The 20677-nt window shown below is 38.0% G+C and overlaps 1 protein-coding gene across 1 annotated transcript; it reads left to right on the plus strand.

Moving 5' to 3' along the window:
* The first annotated feature begins 5816 nt into the window (after window positions 1-5816).
* Window positions 5817-20252, plus strand: DIRAS2 (DIRAS family, GTP-binding RAS-like 2). Its single transcript, XM_010081522.1, has 2 exons — window positions 5817-5945; window positions 19420-20252. Exon 2 carries the CDS (start codon window positions 19459-19461, stop codon window positions 20056-20058), a length of 600 nt encoding a protein of 199 aa, XP_010079824.1. The 5' UTR covers window positions 5817-5945; window positions 19420-19458; the 3' UTR covers window positions 20059-20252.
* The last annotated feature ends 425 nt before the right edge of the window (window positions 20253-20677 follow it).

Raw genomic sequence — 20677 nt, forward strand, 5'->3', positions numbered from 1 at the left:
TCCCATGCCTGTAGCATTGCAGGGGGTTGTTGTGACCAAAGTGCACGACACAGCACTTGGCTTTGTTGAATCGCGTCCAGTTTGCCTTGGCCCATTGATCCAGCATGTCTTCTGTTATTATTGATATGAATAATAATAGATAATAATTTGTATATTTATGTGTACAAGTTATGTACATTTACAGTGCTCTAAAATTAATGAAGTGAATATATTAATGGTAAATAATGATATTTTCTTATACAGTGTGACTTAGTTTCTCTCTGGTAATGGTAAGTGAAGGTGTTTTTTGGATACTACTGAGTAAAGCAGTTATAACTGTTTCAACAGTCATTTAGTCTTTGTGAGCCCTGTAATGCTTTACACCTAAGAGCTGCTGTAAAACCTGAATGGGGTTGTCCTCTTTTTAAGGGGTAGAAGATAAATGGATACTTTTAAAAAATTAAGGACTGCACATTTATGGGTGATTTTTTCCTTTCTTTAAATTTTATTTTCAGATGCAACGCAAGTAGCTCACATAATGTTTGAATTTTTAAGTTGTTACGCCTGTATGATTTTAAGTCTTTGACTACCTAAAATATAATTTGTCCTCCTTCAAACTGTAATTACATTTGTAATAGCTGGGCTGTCTTTGATGATTCTCAGTCCCATGTAAATGTTGAAGAAAAGAGTAATGCCAGTTCTGAAATACTGTGTTTTCACTGGTGTCTAAATGCTTGGTACAAAAAACAGGCATAGTAATGCTTTGGCACCCATGAATAGCAGAGTTAAGACCACTGAATGATTCTTCTGGTTAATGTCATTCATCTACATTCATCAGGTCACAAGTTTCTTAACCTTCCTCCTTCACAGAGGTTTCCTTCAGTGTGCCTGGATGACTATGGGTAAAACACAGTGTGGGGCTTAGTGTGAATAGGGACCAGCAAATGGAAAGACTGCTCTTCATATACAAACTCATATGCAGCATAGTGTGTGATGGGTGTTTATTCAAATCAACAAAGACAGTAATACTGTGTTTTGCTGTGAAGGGTTCTTAACAGAAATTTCAGCTAGTCTTCTTAATACTATTAAATATTGTTTATGGATTTGCAACACAGCATAGTTACTTTTCCTGTGTTTACAGTTCTATGCATTTATTGATGTTGAATCATGATTTTGCGTATACATGTGTTTGTGCATGATTTAGTGAGGAGCGTCTCCAGAGAAAAAGGAAAAAAGGCCAGTTAAATGTGACCCTGTTTTGCTCTTCACAACAAAGAAATTTTATTTTTTTGTTCCTCTTTGGTGGTTATTATAAATATTATCAGTATTTTTTTTTGAAAATTATCATGTTAAATACTGAGCAGTACTAGACTCTCCTCCTATTTCACAGAAAATCAGGTCAAATGCAGTTAGCTACAAGTTTTCAGTGGCAATAACACTGTCCCCTGTGTATCTGTACAGATATTAGAGAACAGAGTCAACAGCTTATCTCCTTCAATCACTTTTATGGTATTTGACATCCCAGAAGCAAGTGAGGATTAAGCCCTATCTTGCTTTCTGTGTAAATCAACAGCAAACCCCTGGTTGCTCTGAAGTGTTCAGAGGCAAATCCTGGAGTTATGATGCTTACATAGACAATAAGGTAAAAATATCTTTTGTGCCACTCCCTTCTCCAGGAACCAGGTAAAAACTTGGAAGCTTTTGGTTCAGAGTAGTATAGCCAATAATGGAAATTGCAGGTCAAGAGGGTGTCTAAAGGCAGCTGTGTTCACCATGTTGCAGGTTTGAGTGAGAAAGCATGGGCTGAAATCCATCGATACCTAAAGGAGAAGAAAATTGTGCTGTGTGGGATCTGACAATATTTTCCTCAAACTACCAATGCCATCTACAGCCTACAGGAGTGACGTCTTGCAATTTTGCTGGAGTAGCTGCTTTCTTTACTGTAAGCTAAGACCTAGGCAGGGTTTTATTACTACAATAATTCTTTTAAAATTTATTTTTAACTTTTGTGTGCAACAGGGTGTTACCTTGCAAAGTGATGAAATAAAAGACAATGGTTAGCAATACCAGTATTTTTTGTATCTACCCACAGGGCCTGAAAATATTACAGCCTAAAATGCCCCTTCTCCAGAAAAATTCCAGTTTGAGCTTTCTCCACAACACTTCACACCACAAGTCTGGCTATCAGATGAGGCTTTACTGTTAAGATTCTTAACATTAATTTATTCTTATTGGACAAAAACTCCAGTAAATCCTTCTGAGAAATGTAGTATGCTAAGATCTTTTGTTATTTTCCTACATACTGCTGAAGAAGACAACTAATTAGATAATTTTGGGGTACAACTCAGAAATACACTATAGGAAGATATTATTACAGATTTATGGTAACTATCAACCATTTTTAAAGACAGTTGTAAGGAAGAACTAAATTTCTTTAAGACTTTGCATAGCTGAGCCGGTAGATTTCCAAGTATGCAAAAGAAAAGGGATGTACTTCAGCCGGGGTGTGTTTTAGTGAAAGTGTTCCAGAGAAACAGAGGTTACCAAGAGGAAACCCACACCAGAAAAAAAAACCAAAACTGAGCTTGGTCCTTGCTCTCTCCTGGCTGCCATTTATCAAGAATATACTCTGCCTTGCAGAGAGAAAATCTTCTACAGGTGAGCAACTGTTTTACATTTTAAACTTTTACAGGGAAACTGAAGACTCTCATTTTTCCATGTTGTACGTGGTCCCCGGATCGAATTTTGACTCAGACACTGCACTTCCAGTGCGTGTGTAGGTTTGTGCTAAATGTGCATTCAAGCTTTAGGCAGCTCATATTTTGCTAACTAAGGAGGTCTCGTGTTCCTTAAATGTCCTCTCTAGCTTGGGATTCAGTACAGAAACTTAACAATCACATAGCTTGCCCAAGACTTTTCTTTGTGAGCAAAGGTTGTAATAGAAATAGTCTCGTGGGCCTTTGTGCCCTTGCCCTCTACACTTTCCATTCAACTTGACAACGCGTGAGGCATACTGGTACATACTTTGGAGCTGCAGAGCAGAGGTCCTTTGTGCCCTTGGGAGAAGGGCAATTCTTCACTGTGAACAGACTCTGCCTACTCTGCCCCATGTTAACATCAGCCATCATTCAGAGTAATGCAACTTCCCTGCAGCTTAGGGCAGGAAAATTTTTACCCTGTTGTGCCACCACTGGCCTGCATGGGACTGAACTGGGCTTGTGTCTGTGGGATCTGCTGTTGGGACCATATGTGAATAGTCTGTATTCATGATGAGGTGAGGTATGCCTGGGATTTTGGAAGCCTGCCTTCTCTGGCACATCTGAACAATACCATTAAAAGCAGCAGTGTTACAAAACCATTGCTGAGGGTACTAACTGCCACTCCAGTTATCAGCAGAGATAGTAAGGGAAATGCCATGCAAAGTATCCTTTACGGTGTATTATAGTGTGGTGACCCAGTACTGTGCTTCTGCTCAGAAGTCTCATGGTGATTTCAATGAGATAGAGACCAGGTGGAAGCTGGAGAACTGGACCTAGTGTCTGTTGGTGCAGGTACACGTCTGCAACCTATAAATGAAACATCTCAGTTCTTTGGACACATAATGAAAGAATTACAATGGGATATACTGGTAAATTGTAATTAAACTAAATTAAATTTTTGAAAGAATCAGGATTTTGAAAAGTTATGTCCTTAAAAGTTTGAACATCCATCCTGTTGGAATATGGTTCAGGAACTGAAATCTCACAGAATTGTAACACAAACTGAGTAAAAGTTGTGGCAAATCATAACTCTAAAGCTCATCAGGCACTTCTACTATTTTAAAAGAAAATTAAAAGGCACGTTTGCAATAACGACACACTTATTGAGGACTGAGATCTGTTTGAAAATTACTGGGAAGCCACATTGTAACTACAGAAGCCCTTTGTAGACTCCTTGAATGAGTGGGGCTGGATTCTGCACTCGTGCTCCCATGGGGCAGTACCAGGAAAAAGTACAGGGTTATATATAACACTTATACTTCTGTGAGACACACTTTTCGTTTCTGTGTTCAGCAAAAACTTTAAGATGGTGAATGAATCTTTCATCAAAACAAGCAAGACAAAGCCATCCTTTTTGGTTAGTGGCACTTAACAAATCATACCAGCTGTTGGGAGCTAGCTGATCAACCTGTGCTTCTCCCAGCAGTCACAGAAAGCCTAAAAATTGAACACTTTCCATGTTGCTGTGCTGGGGTGCTGGCTTCCACCCATGTTCCTCAGGACAGAGCCATTTTGTGTTACGAATCAACCCATCTACATGTTGCAAGCTTAAAGAAACAATGGTGCTACACACCCCTGTTACTGGTTTCTGAAGGTAGCATCTCCCCACACCTTCCTGGGGATTCATGGAGAGATCCTGCACTTAGACTTCCTTTCTGCAGCAGGAGTTCAAACATCTCCAGCAGACCTCACTCCTAGTCTGGAAAGAAAAACCCTTTCTGAGTATTTCTAGAAGTTGCTTTAAAAATAAACAGCTGAAGGAGACTTTAGATCTTGCCTTTGTATTTTTCACAAGAAAAAAATCACCATTAAATGTGGAAAAAACAATGTACTTTCTTAATTTATATTTGTCCATGAAACTCAAGAATCTTATTCTACACTGCTGTCAGAAAAAAAAAAAGTCATATCTGTTTCAGATGAGTGAAATTTTGAGGGGCTGTATGGGACAAAACCTATTTTTACAGCATGTTTTTCATACTTGATACCTACTGTTGTGGTGGGTTAACCTTGGCTGGATGCTAGGTGCCCACCAGGCCCCTCTGTCACTCCCTCATCAGCAAAAGAAAGGGGGAGAATCAGATGAAAAACTCATGGGTCAAGATAAAAGCAGTTTAATTAAAGCAAAGGCCAAGGCCACGCACAGAAACAAAAGCTAAACAAAGATGTTATTCTCTTCTTCCCCTCAGTAAGCGATGTCCGGACACTTCCCGGGAAAGCAGAGCTTCAGTGTGTGCAGCAGCTGCTCCTGGAGACAAACCCAGTAACCAATGCCCCCCTCCTCCTCCCTGCCCTGGGCTGTTATGGCTGAGCTGAGGTCACATGGTCTGGAACAGCCAATCCGGGTCAGCTGTCCCGGCTCCGCCCCTCCCAAGCTGTGTGATAAACACCCTGCGAGCTGCCAGGGTCACACTCAGCACTGGGAGGGCTGCTTGGGGGGATGCTGAGTCCATCTCAGCCAGGCCCAGTACAACTGTGTTTTTGTGAATAAATGTTAGACCTAAGGGATTAATTTCTCAGACAATATAAATCAGCACAGATACCTTGATTTGAGTAGGGATACACTGGTTTATGTCCACTGAGAATAAACCTAACCAAAGGCTTTGTAAGCTTTTTAAAGTTAAAGGAACAGGTTTGCTCTATTAACAGGTTTGTTCCATGTTTAGGTGCTGAAAGAAAGAGAATATTATGAGCACCAGTTACGTAAGCTACAGGTCTAAATGATAAACTACAGAATATTTGAAGGACTTAAAGGTTAATTGTAAAAATCTACCACATTTGTTGAGAAAGCCAGAAAACTCCAGCCTGCATACACACATATATCTATATATTCCACAATTATTCAGTAGGTGGCAGTTAAAAGCCTAGATGAGCTTTGCAGTCGCCATTTAGGCAGGAGCACCAGCAGAGGCTGGAGTCAGTCCATCTGTAAAAGCAGAAAGAAAGAGAGAGGCTGCAATCAAGCCAACAGCAGCATCAGCTGCAGCCCAGGCACTGGGGAGAAGGCAGAAGAGGAGCAGAGCTGCCAGCGCACCGAGCCTCCGAGCACCCGTCAGGCAGCAGGGAAGCTGCAGACTAGGGAGCTGCAGCCCCCTTGATTAAGACAGGGACTTCTTGCTGGTAGAGGAAACCCAGTGCAGAGAGGGTGAACAGCTGGTGTGATGACAGGCAGAAACTGAAGACTATTTGGAGCTTTCTTTTCCTACACAGGTAAATTTTTTCCATTATTCTTCTGCATCACTTTGTACAATAAACATAGCTTTGCATTGAGATTAGAGGTCTTTATTTCCTTTGGCCAAATCCACAGTCCTCACTCAGGCAAAATTTCCACTGAAGTCCATAGAGTTTTGCATGAGTTACGACTGCAAGATTTGATCTAAGTGTATATCTTATGCATGGCATGCTACAAACTGGGGTTGACAAGGAAGCCAGAAGCTGGTCATGTGCTTCCAGTTAGACAACAGCATTTTTCTGTGTGCTGGGATGCTAGTAATGGCTTAATAAGCGTTTTCTTAAACTGTCTTTCATCAAAACTCTATGTGCTGAATTTTTCTCCAGTTTATCCTGTTGCCACTGCATTGGCTTAAGGAGAGATTATTTTTTTTTTTTTAAATGAAAGCTACATTTTAACTGCTGTGATGAAAGAATACAAAAATGTTGAGTATTAATAAAATAACACCAGGTGTTGCTTTCTTTGAAACAAATACAACTTTGCAGCATTCCACTGACAAGCAAGCAATATTTTATTTGTTCAGTAGATTGTACCTCTCTCAATTGAATTAAAAAAAAATAAATCATGAAAGGCCATTCTCAAGTGTCTGTGAGTGACAATTCAGATTTGATAATACTTCCTCTCTTGCTGTCTTCCCTGTGAAATGTGGGATGCTCTGTATGCTGCAGCACTCAGTCACAGCTAGGTGAGCCCAGAATGGAGCAACAAGATTTGATGTATTTTGTTTTTAAAGCACTTTCTGAATTTTTTGCTTTCATGAGTACCTAGTCATACATGAATACACATATACCTGTTTATAAATGCACACACATATAGATATGTAATGTCTGCATCCCCATACCTTTCCGTGTAAACTAAGCTGTTGCTACTGATTGCCACTATACCTTTGCCAGGGCTTACAGTTTACTTTATCTAGAGTGTTTGCAGATGTCACAGTCTTCAATTCAGGGTCGGGGAGCTATTTTTGCTCACCCCACTCCACCCCACCTCCTTTTATTTTTCTGGTCTACAGACTTCACTTGTGTTCAGGAGCTGTCCCCCAAGGTCCAGCTGTGCTTACTAAATGTAGCAGTGCCCAATTCTGGCAGAATGGCATCCATACCATCGTTCAGGGGCTATGAAATGTAGTATTCCTCCAGGTTTTATGCTCTCTCTCATACTGCACAACACATTTCTGAGGCTCTTGCATGAAGAACTGTCCAAATATGGAACAGATTCAAATACATAGCTGCAAATCAACAGCTCCATGGAACTGGGGGAATGATTCCGAGGTACAGGTATTTATCTTCATCCCTGGGAAGACAGAAGAACGAATGAGTATAAACGGGCTGTGAATACACTTAGGCTGGAAGGTTTCCAACCATTAGAGCAGCAAGGTTCTGAAATTGCCTTCTCATTGAAGTAATAGAAAGAGATGCCTCTAAAAATTTTTCAGTTGGAACTTGATGGAAGGGATCATGTGAAACGGTTGCCTGCAATGGCAAAGAATTGGATTTGATAATCCAGAAGGTCTCTTTCAGTACTAAATACTATTCTTACTTTTCTCTGGAAGTTGCCTGCATTAAGAAGTCTCTTTCCAAATGGGTCAAGGTCTTTGGAAACAGAGTTTTACACTCATCTCACATCAGAACCAAATGAAAGCATATTTCTTTTCTAGGTTGTGCTGCATGGTTGTTTACACCATCAGACACATAAGCCCTGATGGTCATCAGACTGAATAATATCTCCTTCTCACAGTGCAGAGCAGAGCTCTTTGGAAGATGATTGGAGTTCAGAGGCATGGCTCCTTCTGGACAAGTGATCAAGATTATATTATACTTGGTACTATAGTCTCTGTAGTACCAATAAAAATAGTGGATAATATAGAAACTGATAATGCTGTTCTTGAAGTTGTTAACTAGTGCTGTTTCTAGTTTCTTTTGAGGATCACCTGATAACTTTCTTTTGCACTAACCAACACACCTGACCATGTAAAGATCCCACCATTGGATGTGAAAAAGCAAAGGCTCATGCTTTCATTGTGGCAGGGTGTGCACAATTGCCCCAAACTTGGCTTGTTTTAAAAACCTGCAATAAACAGTATTCTGTTTTGAAGATGCTCCTACAGAATGACTGAATTCAATTCCATATTCCCTTTTCTTCTTTCTCTTCATAACCTGATCCCTTTCTTGCTTTTTTATTTTTTTGATTTACATACTACTTTGGTTTGCTTTCAATTCTCAATGTACCTCAGTAATTATTCTGTAATATACAATGAGATGCCTTCCAGCTCCCACACTATGTGGGAGTGTCAGGTCATTTGTACACTTAAACTGAAACAGTATTCACTGTGCAAGATTTGGGTTGATATGTAGTGCTGATTCCAAATATTTGATGCTTTCACCTTAATGTGTTATATTACTAGGCCTAACTGAGCAATTATCAGTATTACAGAGGAAAAAAAATTGGAATTTTATGAATCTTGAATACATAATGTTAGCGATATTACTTTCCTTTAAAATGAAACTTCTCCCTAAATGTACCAGGAAAAAGAAATTATTGGAATTTTTTTTCTACTTGTTATTTTTCACTTTCCACACAAGTAGAAGTTTCCAAGTATCAATGAACAGATATTTCCATGCCCTCTCACTGTTCCACTAAAATTAGTGTGTGTGTAAAATTATCTTATCTTACTGGTGGTAAGGCAGTGGAAAAGACCCACAAAGTGGCAATGCAACTGTATGTATTAATTGAAACAGAACATAATTTATTTGCCTTTTTGAGAAAACAAATATTGTTTTGTTTTAAACCACAAAAAGTTGATTACTGTATAATTGTTGAAATAAATGTCAAAGGAAGACAAGAGTAAAATGTCACAAAAAGTGTGTAGATTTGTGACAAACAGTTTTCCACTCACACCGAGGTCAGGAGCATTGCCTTTTGAGCAAATAAATTACTTGAATGTTAGACTTCTGTATCTGAGATGAAAATCAGTCTCTGATTTCTCTGATCGTGCAGGGTACAGTATGCTATAACAGAAAAATGCAATCACCCTCACCCTGACTGCAGGTAACGGAATGGGTTTTAGTTGAATCTGAATAAGTGTCAATGAAGTTGTGACAGCCTTTTAGCATCCTCGTTTAAAATATATATGTAGTAAAGTAGCCATACGAAAAGAGTGAATCAATTCCTGGACTGCAGATGTTTCCTTCCCAAAATGTCCAATAGTTCTGACTTAAAATTAATCTAAAGCTAAGAAAGGAGACTTACCCTGTTTATTTTTATTTATTTTTTTAAATTTGTTTTTATATTCTTCCCTGAAAATCTAGACTGACAGCTTTTATCTGTTCTGAAAAAGTTAGTAATTTAACTAATCAAGTACTAGCAACCATCAATAGCTAAAATATTGCTGTCAACCCAACTTAAAAAAGTCACAGTTTTCCCAGTTTATTCCCTCAAATATTAAAATGTTACCATGTGTTGCAAAGAAAATATTTTTTAATCTTTAGAATATAGGTTTTATCATTTTGTCTGCTGCTACAAGTAAAAGAAACATGAATTGAGAATAAACTACTCTAAAGGCCGAACCTACCTTTCTTACTCCAAAATAGAAAGTATTGAAAGCTGGGGCAGACATGAAGAATAGTATGAAATTGCTTTTCTGTTTAAAAATTAAAAAAAAAAAAAAATTTCAGTGAGGAACATGTTCAGTTTTATGAAAGTCCTGAGATGCAGATTTGCAAACTAATTCTTAAAGAAAACACACTTTACAGGAAAAAAAAAAAAATCCCCTCCAAACTGGGTTATGATAAATTGCACATTATAGAGAGCAAATAGCTTCTTGTGAATATTTAGAAACTACTATCAGAAGGCTGTCATTTCTGTATCATAACCCACAGTTATACTTTAATCGCTGGTTTTAGACCCCTTCTGATTTGCACAAAATTTTTGTCAGAAGAATAGGCTTCCATCTAGCACCGGAAACCATATCGACAATGGGATTGCGTTACTTAATTCCTTGTCAGGGACCTTTCTGGGTCCTGAAACCTGCTGCATTAGCCTATTCGCAATTTATTGCCCAACAAACCAGTGGCAAAAAGTATCATATTGGCTGATAGGGTTTTTCAAGGGCTTACCAGGCACAGCTGAGACAGCAAGACAGATACTTCTGTTCTCAGTTTAAACCACATTGTTTTGAATGGGGTATTATTTGGGCTGTGGAAGAGTAGCAGAAGTCTTCCAGTGGTCAGGATAGCAATCAAGCTATCTTTTCCAGCCCAGCAAGGAAAATTAATAATAGGAATTATATTCTTAGGAATAAGTCTGAAGCCCATAACTTTTAATAATTCCGCTTCTGTAGAAAATCTGTGGAAATAATCTCAAATTAACACTGAGGAATTGAGGACTATAGTGGAAAGGCAAAAGGGCCACTGGTCTTTGTACAGTTTCCTTTGCTGAATGGAAACCAGTCTTCCATGGATGCATGGGTCTTCTTTGTAAATACACACATTTATATGGAACTAGCTTGTTGCCTATGCTGGGATTTTTTATCATGAATCTCAAAATATATGGAGTTTAACATCCAAAGCCTCTAGAGCCAAATGATTATTTGGGAAATTTTCCTTCTTGGTTTGGGTTTTTTTAGTGTTTTATTGTTTCTAACCTTCTTCATTCAGGAAAACATAAAAGCCACACCTTTTTCCGGTGGATGCAGAATAAAGTCACCTATTTTGGCTAGTGGACATCTGGAGAAGCAGAAGTTCACTACAGCTTGCAAAGTCACTGCTAACTGCCAAAAAGATAATTCCAATATTAAAAACCAGAGAGACTGAAAGGTTAGACTGAGTCTCTGATCCAGCATTTCTATGAGTGACAAATTCCAGTTAGTAACTCTACTGTTCTACCCAACGGCATAATGTCCTACATGTTGAAAGGTGAACATAACACTGTAAGTTGATCTTCCCATTTTTACTCAGGGAAATTAAATATGTTGAAAACAGAACAAAAACTACAATATTTAGTCTTCTAAGATGGGGAGAAGACTCAGAAAAATCAGTCCCGTAGGGAGTTGAATGCAATGCTTTTACCTTGACATTTTTATTTCTATGTGTGAATTAATGAATACCTAACTACACATACATAAAGGATTCTGAGTAATTTCTCACTGAGTTTTGACCTTAATCACTTAAAAGATTAAGATACTGAACAGATAAATAAATATAAGAGTAGCTCCATTTAGGTCAATGAAGTATCTAACATGCCTAAAGCAAAGCCTCAATTTAAGCAGGAGCTGAGTAATGAAATTCTCCTTTTTAATTTGAAGATTAACCAATTCACCAGCAGGACACCTGTCTGCCCGTGGTAAACTTAGCATATTATTGTTGTTTCTGCATGAAAGGAAGAGTTTTTTCATGTGGTAAGTATGTTCAATGATGCTGAATCTTGGTTTTTGATAATGGTTCATTGGTACATACCTGTTACTCAAGGGTTAGTTCTGAAAGCTCTTGGACAACAACAAAGCAAAACATTTAAGTGTACTCCTAATTCTAAAGTGTTTGTTGGATCAGGTCCAGCACCTTCTGTGTTTTGTGTGCCTTAAACCTCAGCACAGAAGGGAATCAAAAGACCCTTCTGCGTCATTTATTCTTCCGTTGCCAGTCCTACCTTCCTCTTCAACAAGCAATGCCACTTTGGTTAAACCTAGTTGCAAAAACGCTACATATTACCCCTGTAGAAAACTCATCTAATTCTCTTCCCTTTCTTTTCACAGTTCTTTCTTGCCTAGAGAAACAATTTCTGCCACAATCTCTGTTGGCTGTATCTTACCCCAAGAACTAGTAAATATTTTCTTACTGTGAGAACGATGTGGTTTTAGTTTTTGTTTTATTAAGGGGTCCATTTGATATGATAATTTGTAGGGCTTCAAATAATTTTGAAAAGGCATTGTTTTGGGAATGAGATTTTCAACGTTGGTGTGATAGAAATACAACAATTTGCTAAAGCAGAGCACAGCATCTGTGACCACAGAACAGTATAGGGGCTGGATTCCACCTCCTTTACATACAGATGTTCTCAGGGCAATATTCTACTTCTGTAAATGCAGAACAAAACTATGACAAATTATTCTGAAAGACTCTTGTCTTTTCTCTAACTCTACTATGTTAGGCCAGCAGTATGAAGGGAATCTGCAAAGCTGCTCAGAGAACCTCTCGGAAAAAACTTTCTAAAACTGATGTCCTGGCTTAATACCTAGACTCTATCTGTAGTGTAACATAGACATTTGTAATGTAGGGAAGAATCTGTCCCAAAATGCAAGAAATACTTTAGCCAACATTGAAAAAATTGAGCATTTTTTATTTTTCTTCATTTTCCTGTTTTTTTTTAGCTATTTGAAAGCAAACACTATGATCACCTAATCCAAACTCCCCCAAAGCACTCACTTTGTTTGCTGAAGTTCTGGTCATGCAGGGCAGTTTTATCTTTCTGTTCTGTCTCAGTCCCATCCAGTTTTGTACAGACTTTCATTTCAGTTAGAACATTGTAAATGAGGAATTTTCTATACTAATTCAAACAATTCAAACGTAGTAGACAGTGTAGTTCAAAACCAGTAACTGTTTCACTTGAAACAAATCGAATTTCTAGTTTGAATTTGTGCTTCCTATGAATATATTGAACAAGATGAATTCTGATTTTGTCTCTTACTTTCATAAGATCAAGTAAATATTACAAGGACCGTGTGTCAGAGAAACACAGCAGGTTTATGACACACAACTTTATTTTTTTTCCATAGAAGATTCCATTTCTTCTGTAACTCAGTCAGGTTTGCTTCCTCCAGCTGACAATACGAAATATTAACTTAGCATTGCTTTTCTCTGAAACTACAGTTAAGAACAACTCTGTCATTTTCTACCATGGCCTATTACATCATCCAGTTTTATGTCAACTCTAAAAATAAATCTGGAACTTCAAAGCCTCTATTCATTCAGATATTTTTTTGGCCACACTTGGTAACTCTACACTGACCTTAAAATGAGTTTATTAAGTTGCTTTCAGTGCCCACCTATTGAATGCTGTTTGGACAACATGATTTGTTGTATTGAAATATTTGCATGAAATTTCTAAATGCTGAATCTACACTGACCTGCCAAAAATAGTGGTTTTCTTAATCTTTCCTCCACTGTAAGCAACTTTTATATCACAAGTGCTATATATGCAGACTTTAGAAACAATGTCCAATTAGACCACGATTAAGCGCACATTGAAAGAACACATGAGAAGAATGTATACAAAGTAACTACTTTCTTAAGGACTTTAACTGAACTGTGATTTACAGATCACATGAACAGTGTTTGTCTTACTTTTCATGATAACAGTACTTTACATGAACTAACTCAGCTTTCTTTCAGTAAACCAGTACATTACTACCATTCAGTGCTGGAAATCTTGAATTAGATTTGATCTTCACTGATCATGCAGTATTGTCATTATTTTGAAACACCATCCTTCACCATCCTTCAGTGCTAACTGAAATCAGTGTTAACATTGGTCAAGATACTGTGACCAGGTGTATAACCTTTGGTCTTGGAGAGAGTCCTATAATGAGGTTTTAGACTAATGCAAAAATCAAGCTATTACTATGAAACAAAAGAAAATCTGATGCTGGATTCTGAGAAGTTTCTGGAAATAATTAATTTAACTTATTATCAGCGTTAAATCACCAGGAGCATAATCACTTTTCCTAAAGCAATGAGATGCTTTTCAGAGAGTTATTATTAGGTGGAACAGCTGTAGGTAAAGAATTCTTTTTAGGAATAAAACAAGATACTTTGTTCAAACGTAACTGGAGACAGTGAAAAAATCCAGAGAAATCTTAGGTAAAATGGCTTAATGAGTTCTGGGACTGCATGAATGCCTTGAGCGTAATAGTAAATTGCTGTCTTCCAATCCCACTTCACACTATTATTTGAAAGAATTTTTTGCATTTCAAGACTCTATGTTTTTTTTGTAGGGAGAAGATACAATCCAAAATACCTCATGTGCCTCCCTATATTTTTGTCTCGGAATCTTAAAAAGTTATAATTATAGTGGGTAAATAATATTTAGCCAATAATACTTGTTATCCGTCAATCTCTGGATAGTATCTGCTAACAAAAGTATCAGAGACTTAAATTCAAGTGCAAGGAAGTCACCAATACATAGATAAACATTTTGAAAACAAGGCATGATGTCACAATGACTTATCGAGCTGAAATTATGATATGGCAAAGCAAATTCAGGAAGCAATTTTAGTCTTAATGCATCAAATGATTTTAATTACCTTCCCTAGTACTGTCAATCCATGCATAGCTACTCAGGCTGATGTGACTTGGCCAGTTGTCCTCCTATTTTATGTAAACCTGCAAAAAAAAAAAAAAAAAGGCATTTTGAATGGATACTCTTCCCTGGCCAAGGCTTTGCTCAAATATCGGTGATAAAGGCATTAACAGTATGAAAATATTCTTCTCTGTTAACAAAGATGGCAAGAACAACACCTGTATAAAAGCCAGAGCTGACATAAATCAAAAGCTCTACAGCATTTATGCACTGAAGAAGTCACAATTTACACTAACTGAACATTTTGCTCAGCATGAGAATAAAAAAAGTTCTTTCCACATGGACTAGAACCTCATGTTACCAGAAAAACCTGTTTTAACTGTTATCATTTTGTCTTCAAACACATCTGACTTTCCATTGATTTGAAAAGACCAAAGTAAAGGAAGCAAAGAAAAAGAAAGAAAAAGAATGAAAAAGCAAGTCTTGTGCTCTTGTAGTAAAATATGAAGACACTGGAAGTAAGAAAATCTCCACTCCTTAAGTCCATTGGCAGACATAGTGAAAATACTTCCCTAAAAATGCCTGTTTGTACACATAACGGACAACAAGTAAAAACTCCTTGCAGAGCTCTCTTTCCTTCTTGTATGTAGATCATGTGTACTTTCCCCCCCCCGTTTTGTACAGTGAAATGGTTATTAACCTTACAACCATGCTGAAATTAATCTTAACTACATTTGGTATTATTCTTCACTCTGCACCTTGTACCTTTGTACAGTGGTGTCATCACTGGATAACCTAATGGACTGTTAATTTAAATTGATGCCAGCTTTTGAATCAGGTGCATTGCTTGTACTTTATTGGATTTTCATCATATTAATGACAATATAAAGAGAGACATATCTTTCCAACTTAAAAAAAAAAAAAAAATCAGTGATCGACATGAGGTGGTTTTACCTGAGGAAAAGAGCTTTCAGGAAATTAATACACAGCATCTGACAATTGCTGTGTTGCATATCGGACTGACATCTCAGTAGGACATCACAAACCCTTAAGAACAGGATCAGTTAAGACCCAAAGTCTCTGACTCCAGACAGCAAAGGTTGGTTTATAAAATGAATACAACCCTAAAGATATCATCTAGCCAAAAAATTTCAAAGAACTTTGCAACCTGTGACATTTTGTGGAAGTCTAACAATACAAACATGGTGAAACTCTTTTGCAACAAAGATAAGACAGTGGAAAGACTGGAGAGTGAGCAATTTTTTTCTCTACCTACTTTCAAGTACAAGCTGAAGTGTTCACCAGCTGTGATATTCCAATCTCATGTCACTCTAAGAGTAAATATTCAAGCAGATTAATTTTCAGAAGTTATTTTTCAGCCTCCCTATGCCTTTTGCCTCTTATTGCATATTTTATTCATAGTTTAAATACAAACATAAGAGGCAAGTCCTAAATACAATTGATAGAAAAGTTAGACCATAAAAAAAAATGGAAGATAGGCCATAACTATGGAGACCCAGTGGCTAAACACATGATCAGTGACATCTATTTAGCAAGTGCTAACACACCCACATGTAATTAGTCACTCAAAGAACATTAAGAGTTTGAACTATCAAGTGCATAATCTGTAATGTGAGGCACTTTGTTTAAACATTTTTAAATGCATATTTTTATTATCACTATATAACAAAATAACAGGTTTTATATCAAAATGACTCAATCCTTAAACTGTATTCTCCTGTCAGAACAACTCTTCGGTTCTTTTACCTGGCGTGTCAGAAAGAGGTAGAGAAAGAATGTAGACTGACGTAAAGGCCTGTAGTTGAGTTTGAACTGAAGGCAACCTTTGGTCCCAGTGAATAACCTGTTGAGCTCACCTGCAGCGGCTGAGCTAGAGCATCTCCAGACTTGTGCTGGCAGAGGAACTGCAGAAAACAAAGCCAAGTCTGCAGAGGTATATGGAGACTCACTAACTTGCTGAATGTTGCAACCAAACAATGAAAAAATGAATTGTATGGATGTATGTTATGAAAAGTGCTTTGCCTTTTTCAGTGAGGATAGTTCTGTTAAACTCGCAGTTCAGAGGATAATATTAAATTTTCACTGATGTGATTTGTGGAAGTAGCAAAGACAACAAATGAGGCTTTCTTACACACAAACTCCAGAATAAGTCAATTGAAAAACATGTAGTTTGAACTAGATATAAGGAGGAAAAAATCATGCTGAGGGTAATTCAGTAGTGGAGCAGGTTCCCCAGAAAGATTCCAAAAAATTGTGGGAAATGTTGAAGGTTTTCAAACTCTAACAGGACAGAACAACCTTGTCTGGTCTCATAGCTGACACTGCTGTGACCAACAGGCTGGACCAGAGACCTCAGGTCCCTTCCAGCCTGAATTATCCTGTGATTCTATGCTCATTTCTAAAGACAGTGTGCAAAATCTCCCTAAGCACTACATGTGCTCTTCTGACTACTGTAAAGTTTTCCTGTTGTGTAATGCGAATCTCTTCTACAACATACGCCCATTGATTCCAGTTTTTTTCCACTACAGATGTACACTTTCTCTCTTTGCAACTACTTATATGTATTTGAAGACTGTTACCATGCCATTTCAGGATGTCTAAGAAGCATTTTGGATGTTCAATACTTCATGTCATTAAGTGCCACATTTCAATTTGTTCTAACTTTTGGGCAACTATATGTGCCAGTTTTCTTGGAGATTTCTGAGTATGCTTAAAGCATGAAGTTTAATATAGCGGGAGTACACTCATCTAGGTTTTAAACTTTTATTTCTGTATTTCACTGATTTTCATAGTAAAAAATTTCATAGTCCATTTTTTTCTCATCTTCCTATAGCTCCTAGGCTATGTATTATCTGGTTATGCAATGCTTAAGCTGCTTCTGAGGTGAAAGAGCCATGTTTTTCTCTCTCGCCTTTTTGCTCACAAAAATTATTAAACTATAACTCTTATGGTAGCTCATTCTGTGCAGTCATGCATGACTCTGAGCTCTGTGACTGTTCAGAATTTGCATGTTTGCGGATCTTAAGTACAGGTTTATTTCAGTGGAACAGTGTTCTACTAGATTCCTCTGTTCTCATTTCTTCCTACTTTGGTTTTGTTTGTTTTCTCAACAGCGTGAGCTGTTCGCCCATTTTCCTTGTTCCCCAGAGGGTTTTCCTTCTTAAATAAACACAGACGCCAAGGTTTTTTAAGACTACTCTTCTTTCCGTTCCTTGAATTCTGCTGTCAGAAATAATTTTGTTTCAGTGCCTTGGTATAAACACCCCTGTTTATCAATCTTTCCTATATTTAAACAGGTCTCTGAGAGTGGCAGCAACGGCAGTGCGGGAGAGATGGAAGAGGGGAAGCTGCCTCCTGCCTGAAGCCAGGCTGGGTAGTCAGAGGCATGACAGCTCTCCACTCTGCCTCAGGATCAACATCCCCAGTTGCACTGGTTATTCCACCTGAGGTGTGGCAGATGAGGAAGTAAAACTCCTTCATCCAGCACATTATCTAAAGAAAGATGTTTTCAGCTTACTCAGACATTAGAATTAGGGCAGCATAGGGTGCCCTGAACAAGAAGGCTAAAAAAAAATAGGGTATATTTGAACAGCAAAATGAAGACATTAGTGCAGCGTGAGTAGCCATAGCATTAATCTGACTAGCACAGGCAACAACAGCATCAAAGATGTAAAACCAGTGTGGGCTGGCAACTGGGATAAAGTCAGGGGCTCCATTCACGTTCTACAGCGTCACTCCTATTCTCCTTGTGCTAGACAGTAAAGGGTAACTTAAAATCCTGCCCCACAGTGTAATAGCTCCTTCTGCAGCAGTGACTAAATAGCTTGAAGGCTTTCTTTGTGTGGTAAGAAATCCCTTTGGGCTGTTCCGGGTTGGCTGCTGCCTAGGCAACATTGTAACGGGCAAATTCAGTCACCTGGTACCACCAGGGCACTTGGACAAGGTTCACTATTAAATCAGCCAATTTTCCTAAGAACAGCAGTTCTTGCAGTTTGTTCCACACCTACTTTTTTTGAATCTAGCTTTGGTCTGAAAGGTAACAATATTCTAGACTCTCTTCAGCTTCTATGGTTCAATATTTTAGTGTTTATTTGCTTAAATCTCACTAAATATAAAAAGAGACTTTCATATGCTGTGTACCTAATGAGCTGCTACTGATGGAGGACAAATTAATCTTCACATATATTTCAAGGAATTCTAAGTCAACTTCAGCTTGCAACTCTGTGAGAGCTGTACCATTTCTGTCATTTAATGAATATAATATTTGTGGTCCCACTGTTTACAGGCAGGTTTTGTGAGGGGGAACTGACTTCAGTGATCACGAGTTTGGTGAACTTTAACACATACATTTGCCAACTTTAATGATATAAGCCACTTTAAAATGTTGTGAAGACACCTGCACAACCTTTGTGATAAGTGCAGCATGTCTCCAGTCAAACATCATCTGCTGTGAAATAAAGATTAGAATGAAATGGCAGACGGAACATGAAAAACTGCAGTTTACAAAATGTACTCTTTGACGTGAAATCCAAGTGGAAAAAGTGGGGGACACTCTCCCAAAGAGTGAGAAACAAAGCATACTTGGTGCTATTGCTGAATAAGCTACAAATACATCTTAGATGTCAGCCAGGAGTGTTTTCCAGTTGTAGTGGAGATAAATTCCCTAACTACCGAAGAGATGGCATGTTTAGAGTAATTGGCTGCCACACACATGTATACCAGTGTGTTTCAACAGTGATTTGAGGAGACTTGTTTTAGAGACAGAAGAGTAATTCAGTTTCTACAATTTCTTCAGGCCTTGGCCTTGCTGAAATACTGTTTCTCAGATGCAGCTTTTTATTTCTGGGGATATTAGTCCAGTAGGAAGAACACTGAAACTCACAATGTTAATATAGTGTAAGCCATGAAGTGATGAAAATCGTCTTTAGTTACCAGTCCAGTCTAGACTGCAGATCCTAAACTGACTACTGAAATAAATCATTCTGTAACCCACTGTAAGTCTTCTTAAATTATTACAACTTGTATGCCACCACTTACCTCACATTCATTTCTCTTGTTGGGAAAGATATTACAAAGTGCACTCTCCACGTGTACCTGTATTAATGTCTGTCTTATTGTTTTTCTCATTTTCCTTCACAGATTTTTCCCTCTAGCTGAGCACCAGACACACAAAGAAACATGCCTGAGCAAAGCAATGATTACAGGGTGGTTGTGTTTGGAGCTGGAGGAGTGGGCAAAAGTTCTTTGGTCTTGAGATTTGTGAAGGGCACTTTCAGAGAGAGCTACATCCCTACTATTGAAGACACCTATCGGCAGGTGATCAGCTGTGATAAGAGCATATGCACTTTGCAGATAACTGACACTACAGGGAGCCATCAATTTCCAGCCATGCAACGTCTTTCTATTTCCAAAGGACATGCTTTCATTTTGGTTTACTCTATCACCAGCCGACAGTCCTTGGAGGAGCTCAAACCAATCTATGAACAAATATGTCAGATTAAAGGAGATGTAGAAAGCATTCCGATAATGCTGGTAGGGAACAAAAATGATGAGAACCAAAACAGAGAGGTGGACAGCAGCGAAGGGGAAGCCATGGCTAAGAAGTGGAAATGTGCCTTCATGGAGACCTCTGCCAAGTTGAACTACAACGTGAAGGAGTTATTCCAAGAACTGCTCAACCTAGAGAAACGCAGGACTGTGAGTTTACAAATTGATGGCAAAAAAAGCAAGCAGCAGAAAAGGAAAGAGAAGCTGAAAGGCAAGTGTGTGGTGATGTGAAATTGCACTGTCAGATGTCAGTCATGTAGTCTCACCTGTCTGACAACACCCATGTAAAACCCATAGACAGCAAACAACTGTGCAAGACCCTATTTATTAATATCTGTTTTAAAAGAAATATTTGGAATTTGAAAAAAAAAATTACTGTGGTTACTATGAAAAAAAGGCAACAACTGAACAATCATGTACTCTAGCTATCAGAAAAAAAAAAATAATCATGAACTAAAAGCAAGATGGGCCAGGATATCTCATTTTGTAAATTACAGAAGAAAAAAAAAGTCATCCTCAGCATAATGTGAAAGGCTTGGAAAGCCAACTTCATATTATTTACATTTGCATATAACTGCAAGAGAAGGCAACATGTAACATTAGAAGAAAAGCAAAGAAATGGCTATGAAGAAACCTAGAATGTCTAAATGCATCTGGGGTAGCATTATCACATCCTTTAAGAATGCTGTGGACAAACAATTCTGTGTAATTTTCTTTACTGACTGATGGGGTACTGTGCACAAGTTAGTCTTGGATGTGCCAAACAAATGAACTGTTTCACAGGAAAAGCAAGTGTGGGGTAGTACAGTTAAAAGGAACAGATATTCTCTCTACCCCCCAGCATGACATT

This window comes from Pterocles gutturalis, unplaced genomic scaffold (assembly GCF_000699245.1).
Source record: "Pterocles gutturalis isolate BGI_N339 unplaced genomic scaffold, ASM69924v1 scaffold24549, whole genome shotgun sequence".
Lineage (NCBI taxonomy): Eukaryota > Metazoa > Chordata > Aves > Pterocliformes > Pteroclidae > Pterocles > Pterocles gutturalis.

Excerpts from the sequence above, each read along its gene's own strand:
- DIRAS2 (XM_010081522.1), top strand. The coding sequence starts at position 19,459 with ATGCCTGAGCAAAGCAATGATTACAGGGTGGTTGTGTTTGGAGCTGGA.